The sequence below is a fragment of the Colletes gigas genome, unplaced genomic scaffold, assembly GCF_013123115.1.
Source record: "Colletes gigas isolate AHSC1104 unplaced genomic scaffold, ASM1312311v1 Colletes_gigas_Sc00003, whole genome shotgun sequence".
Lineage (NCBI taxonomy): Eukaryota > Metazoa > Arthropoda > Insecta > Hymenoptera > Colletidae > Colletes > Colletes gigas.
The window spans coordinates 10,286,131-10,292,565 of NW_025106632.1; the positions used below are offsets into that span (position 1 = coordinate 10,286,131).

The following is a 6,435-nucleotide window of genomic DNA, read 5'->3' on the forward strand; positions in this document are numbered from 1 at the left end:
GTCTTTATGCATGAATACGGTTTAGGTTAGGAAAATGCCGTGAATATTGGTAAAAGTAAAACAAATTTATTCGTATCGTAATACAGTATTATCATATAAATTATCAATGTGTAGCAAATCGACGACAAAAGAGGCGTGAGAGTTAATGAAATTTAGTTGTTTAGTGAAACGTAGTTTTTTCAATTAAAAACGTAAATGAAGCTCGAAGTAAAATGGTGACGTATACATCCAATTCTCTTCGTAGATAAATTTATAATCGAAGTAGAAAATATGTTATCTTTTTTACGCTGCATCGCTGGCATCGCTCACTGAACGTATATCGTCAATTTTAAGTATCATTTTCACCAATTGCGTGGCCAACAAGATTTGTTGAGACTTACTCGTCAATGTCTCGATAACGTGTTGCTCTTTCATATCTACAGCATTAACAAATAATTTATCGCTGTTCGTTGTAACAAGTAATAAATAATAGTAAGGTCAGTACGTACCGGCAGTGCCTGCATGCAAGCAATCAACACCGAGAGCGGGGTTGTTCTCAACTATTTGACGTGCTTTAATTTCAGCTATGGTATCGACGGGAGAAAGACCAGCATTTTCAGCAAGTGCCATTGGTACAGCTTCCAAAGCCTCCGCGAACGCACGGAAGGCATACTGTTCCAAAGTGCTGATCCTATTGGCCTGATTTGCACAAGCAAGAGCACAGGAAATCTCAGCAGCGCCACCGCCATATACAATCTTCTTATTCTTGATCACATTGCGAACCGTACAAAGTGCATCATGAATAGCCCGCTTTGCCTCTTCAATAATCTTTAAACAAAAATGGAAACGGAATTATACACTTGAAAGAAAATGGACACCGAAAACCAATGACGACCATTTAAATTTATAAGGGTACAAAGTTAGAAGTAAATCCGAATGGGTAAGTCGATTTCGTCAATTTTAATATCTTTGAAACATGTAGTTGTAGCATTAGGCAAATTGTCTTCAATTAAATATATGGAAATTGAACGACAGAATAAATATTGCAATGCGTTGTTCTTGCAAGGTGTCTGGTCAGTTAGGTATATGTAAATACCGCTGAAATTCTCCTTGCTCATAATTTGTTTTAAAAAGAGAATATTTTAAGAATTACCATTTTATTTCCACCGCGAATGAAGATTGTAATCGCTCGAGAATTCTGGCATTCTTCGATGACGAGCATTCGGTCCTTAGTAGTGCCAAATGTCAGCTCCCTGACGACGCCTGCGTGACCAAGTTTCTTCGGTGTCAATTCCTCGAAACGTGGAACGATACGGCCGCCCGTTGCAATAGCAATTAGCTAAAAAAAATTGGTTACTATTTCGCCACGTTCGACATTTATTTCTATAATTTTCTAAAAATTAAACAAAAGCCCTCAGATCTCATAATCATTGGTCATTAGAGCTACTATAAAAGAAAGATTACCGAATAATGAATTTCAAAAGTCTTGTTTTTCATTCTCATACTAGGAAACTGATACGAGGAAAGAAATTCAGATTTAGAAAATTATTAATCGATTATCTAGACTTTTACCCTCTTCCGTAGCGCTTTGTCATCATCGGGCAGAACAAAAGTGTGTCTACGCTAAATAAAACTTACTTCAATTTCTGGACCACCGACCCATCTAACTGCTGGCAATTCATTCTGTAGGAGGAGATGATTGGCTTCGTCGTCGAAACCCCATTGACAAATAGCAAGTGTTGTACCTGCCTCCTTAACCTTTTTCACCATTTCTGTGAATTTCTCCCGTTCATATTCACGTAAAGCTCTATAGTCTTCGACCGATGTAATGTCCAACTTATGCTTTGTTTTCGGTTTGGGCGGCTCGAACGGACAGGTCAAAATGGCCAATTTCACATTTTCCAATCTCTAATAATGCAAATTCCTCCAATATTAATTCCATAATTTATTAGAATCGTGCATTAAATAAAAGTAATTATTCCCTCAGCTCTCATAATCTTATGATCATTGAAGCCACTGTAAAGGTCGGATCGTCGTATAGTTACTCCAACATCAACTTAACTTTTCCAATGGTTAATAAGATAACCAAAGGAATAGTTTCCAGTCATGAACAGAAAGTATACTAAACAAATTTTCTGAACCTTTACCCTTCTCTGTTGCTTTTTATCATCATCGGTTAAATTAATACGTTTGTTCAAAATAATACAGCAGTGTCCACTTAAGTGTCCGCGATTATCTCCACCAATTCTTGAAAGCCAAGCGGCTTCGAACATCGAGCGACCCTTAAGCGGTTACTACTGTAATATAATTTCGTAGTGAGGTTTAACTACATTTTACCTTAGGCATTTGAGGGTGACTGAAGTCTTTATCAATAACAACACCATAAACTAGGACAGTGTCTTCTAGCCTGCCACCGACCTTTCCTTCTACTTTTATGAGTTCAAAATTTACATCGCGTACGAAAGGATCCATAACTGCGAATACAGCTTTTACAGCTATTTCTGCCATTTGCCTATGACACTTGTTGATGCTGGAATAGAGTGAAGAAAGTATCATCATGTTATTATTAGAACGAATGCATACAATTATATAATTTTGTCTTATTACATCTTTGAACCAAGACTGGTCATAGCTATTTTTATGTATGGTTCGAGATTATCCAGACTTCCTTCAAAGTCTTCTACAATGCTTTTGAGATGTTTAACCGCACATTTTGCTGCTATTTCAAAACCATCTGCAATTCTGATCGGATGAATTCCCTTATCTAACAATTGTTCTGCTTGTTCCAAAAGTGCACCAGCTAACACGACTACTCCAGTAGTACCATCCCCAATCTCATCATCTTGGGATTGAGATAATTGAACCATCAATTTTGCAATTTCATGGTCCACATCCATGTTCTTCAAAATAGTTGCTCCATCATTGGTTACGGTAACATCTCCGTCGGAACTTACCATTAACTTATCAAGACCTTTTGGTCCCAAAGAAGTTTTAAGAATATTGGCCACATTACGAGCCGCTAAAATGTGTGACTGAAAATTAAAAATTACTTATTTGCTACGTTATAAATATATATTTTATGCCAAGTGTAACAATTTAATTAAAATCAAAACATTTTCAAGATTCTGCCGAAGTACGTATCTCGTGACGACACATTTCCTTTTATGGTAAAAAAGAAGCACACCCGTTAAAACTTAAATTTCCCCGAACTTCAAAAGTATTGATCCAAATAGAACAAATTGCTTCCTTAAAGTAATTTAAAGTAATCATTCGCACAATTTTGGTAAAAATAATATATATTTAAGTAAAGCTTTTCTAATTAATTGTCAAGCCCAGAACGACGCCATTGCTTGGGCTTCACGTGGTCGATCCGAGAACCCGTTATATATAATTTCGAAGTTATAAGCCCAATAGAACCATAAATAAATAGATTTTCGAAACGGTGAGATTAATAAAAATTAATAAAAAGAAGAATGAACTGAATTTTACCTTAATTGCATCAATGCCGGTTAGCCGTTTTTGTTTATCTTGGTCACGAAAGATAAGAAACGGCCTGCCGTATTCATCAAAGGTCACAGATCCTGGTACCAAATTCATTTTGCTTACCAGTTCGACCCGAGCACCTTATACTTGCGACGCTAGTAAGGTAGCGTCAATTTTTATAAAATTATACTTCGTCGACAACAGAACTACACGACCCGTTTTTTGCCTTCAACGGATATGCATGCCGCCATCTATTCTAGAATATTCCGGATGGAATAATGACATCATAGATCGTAATGCAAAATTTGAAGAATTTCTACTTCAACACTGCACTCGTATGGTGTTGGTACTAAACAGTATTACTAGATAGTAAACCGGTGTCATGAGAAACTGCCCTAGTGCACAGCTATGCGTGGTGATATTCGCAAAATTCTGTGTACTGTGTATGTATTAATCATACGACATGTAAACACAGCTTGGTTAAGTTTGAAGTCGACTATTCTGTTGTTAAATAAGAGGTTAATGTTACACGAAAGATTATTTTCGTTTGTGAAATTTATACATCATAGAAAATAATAGGAACTGAAAGCATTCCAATGGTGACAGAAAAATTTTAAACTTGTAAACATTCTACATTGTATAATTTGTATATTTTGTATAAATCTCAATTAGAAATATTCCTTTTACCTTAAATGATGAATATATTAATCGTAAATATTTTACAGAAAATGAGAAGGTAATCATCATGAATGTACAAAAAATGATACCGATTACGCCCAAAGATTCCGAAGCAAGGGACAACGATGGCAGGGGCACGATCAAAGTTGTAGATCGTCCGACGTTTATATTGAAAACGAGGGAAGGTGAAAGCAGGGCTGTTTCGCCAAGCCAACGTAATGGCGGTAACAAGTAAAAACAAGTTTTCGTTTCATATTGCACTCATAAATTTATAATTCAATTTTGTACTTATCGAATACTCTGTCAATGATCTAGGAAGGAGGCTGATTCGTTGTCCAACGTTCCATCAAAGATTCCAGACTGTATGCTTTTTTTATTTCTTCCTAAGAAGTTCTTGTCAGTTGCATGATTTTGATTATGGTCGTAAACTTCATGGATTTAAATAACTTTTCAGCTACTCGTACCATATTATCAACATGCCTTGAAATGACCAGTAGTGTCAAATTTATGGACGAGAATATGCAACTTTGTGAAAACCCTCTTGAATTTTTGTACGACCAGCAAGATTTCTTAGTAGTAGGATGTTTAGGAGCTCAAGGTGTTGGAAAATCAACCATCATGTCTCTTTTAACATCAAATTATGCGTTAGTACTTTCCTAATATTCAAGATCTCATTGAAGCTTATATTTTTTGTAAAAAAATGTTTGCTTTTCTAGATCCAATATATTTCCGACTCAAGATATGTCGCATCACGAAAGTGGTGCTAATTGCACGTGCGGTATAGATTTTTTTGTAACAAAAAATCGAGTAATATATTTAGATACCCAACCTATACTTTCTGGATCGACCATAGACTATTCTACTCCTTATGATCAAAAGAAACCTACAACAGACTTCGCAAACATGGAAACAAACTTGGAATTGCAATCCTTACAATTTGCAGCATTTATGTTTTCAGTCTGTCATGTCATTATATTTGTGCAAGACTGGTTTGTCGATTTAAATTTAGTTAGGCAAGTATAATATAAGCGTATTGCGCTACAAGTTTTAATCAAGTAGCATAACAGATTCTTCTGAATCACAGGTTCCTACAAACTGCAGAAATGTTGAAACCATCCTCTACAAGTAATATGGACCAAGACTATGTCGAGTACTATCCGCATATCGTATTTTTACATAATAAAGCAGAACTACAAGATTTCACTCCAAACACTGTCGAAAAAATTAAGGTAGTTATTGAAAATGCATAATGTTGCTACAAGTAAAAATACTAGATTACCCAATATTTAAGAATAATGTAATCGATTATGCGTTCGCAGGAATTTTATAGCAAAGTATTTTCCAACTCTAGATTACAGACTCACAGTGGTTTAGACATGAGTAATCATTCGATGGATGCTGGATTAAATTTATTTTTTATACCGCAGATCGTAAGCGAAGGTATGGTAAAACATAGAATATCGGTGAATTACTTACTTTCCCTTGGACATAGTTTAAACAAATTATTACTAAACGTGTTTCATTTAATTAAGTTCGTATCGTTTGATCTAGAACCTACAATGCGTCAAAGCGAGAAAACTCTGATAGAGAAACTGAGAACAAAAATACATGGAGTGAATAGGAATCAAATGACTCCAAGTACTTTAACAGAAAAAAATTGGTAAATATATAAAGGAAATTGTTTCCATTCGGTTATACATTGTTAAATTATTTTATTCGGTGCTATGTTTGAACTATTTAGGTATCACTACGTTTCAAGAGTAATGGAGGCAATTAAGAAAAGTCATCTCTCTTCAGAGTATGGAAGATTAATGCCATAAATCTCTTCTGTTCGTGGGTGGACCCCTTTACATGACCTTATTTCTCTTTACATGTTGTATTGTAATTCAATTAAACATGCGGAAATAAACTGACATCGGCCGTCATTCATGTACTACGATAACGAAGGCAGAATGAGAGAAATTTAAGCTTTGGACAGAGCTGAGCGAGTATAATGTTTTCTTGTTCGTAGTTTGTTTCGTTTGGCGTGAACGAGCGACTAAAGGAAATAAATTCCGAGGAAAATACAAATGTACTAATTCGCGCGCTCTCACCTGAAAGTGTCTTAATACTATATAGGCAGGAGAAAATAAACTGATTGCTCAAAGTCAGTAAACCGCAGTTTTACCTCTGTTCCAACTGTAAGTCCGTGTATATACAATAACACCGAATCGTACACGAAGCGATATTTAAAGTGGTAATCACATGGAATAGTAGTTACAACAAAACACTTTGGTAACTAGTAACACAGTTTAT

At 35.5% G+C, this 6,435-nt stretch overlaps 2 protein-coding genes across 2 annotated transcripts; one reads left to right on the forward strand and one right to left on the reverse strand.

The window, feature by feature from the left end:
- Positions 1-44: 44 nt before the first annotated feature.
- Positions 45-3,703, reverse strand: LOC122404822 (T-complex protein 1 subunit epsilon). Its single transcript, XM_043409075.1, has 7 exons — positions 3,469-3,703; positions 2,587-3,011; positions 2,317-2,509; positions 1,618-1,887; positions 1,133-1,318; positions 489-807; positions 45-416 (listed from the first exon to the last, which is right to left on the reverse strand). Exons 1-7 carry the CDS (start codon positions 3,574-3,576, stop codon positions 283-285), a joined length of 1,635 nt encoding a protein of 544 aa, XP_043265010.1. The 5' UTR covers positions 3,577-3,703; the 3' UTR covers positions 45-282.
- LOC122404825 (protein SMG9) lies at positions 911-6,235 on the forward strand. Its single transcript, XM_043409081.1, has 9 exons — positions 911-919; positions 4,188-4,371; positions 4,456-4,502; positions 4,595-4,784; positions 4,857-5,153; positions 5,225-5,369; positions 5,460-5,580; positions 5,692-5,800; positions 5,882-6,235. The coding sequence occupies exons 1-9, from the start codon at positions 916-918 to the stop codon at positions 5,958-5,960; spliced, it is 1,176 nt and encodes a 391-aa protein (XP_043265016.1). The 5' UTR covers positions 911-915; the 3' UTR covers positions 5,961-6,235.
- Positions 6,236-6,435: the final 200 nt, after the last annotated feature.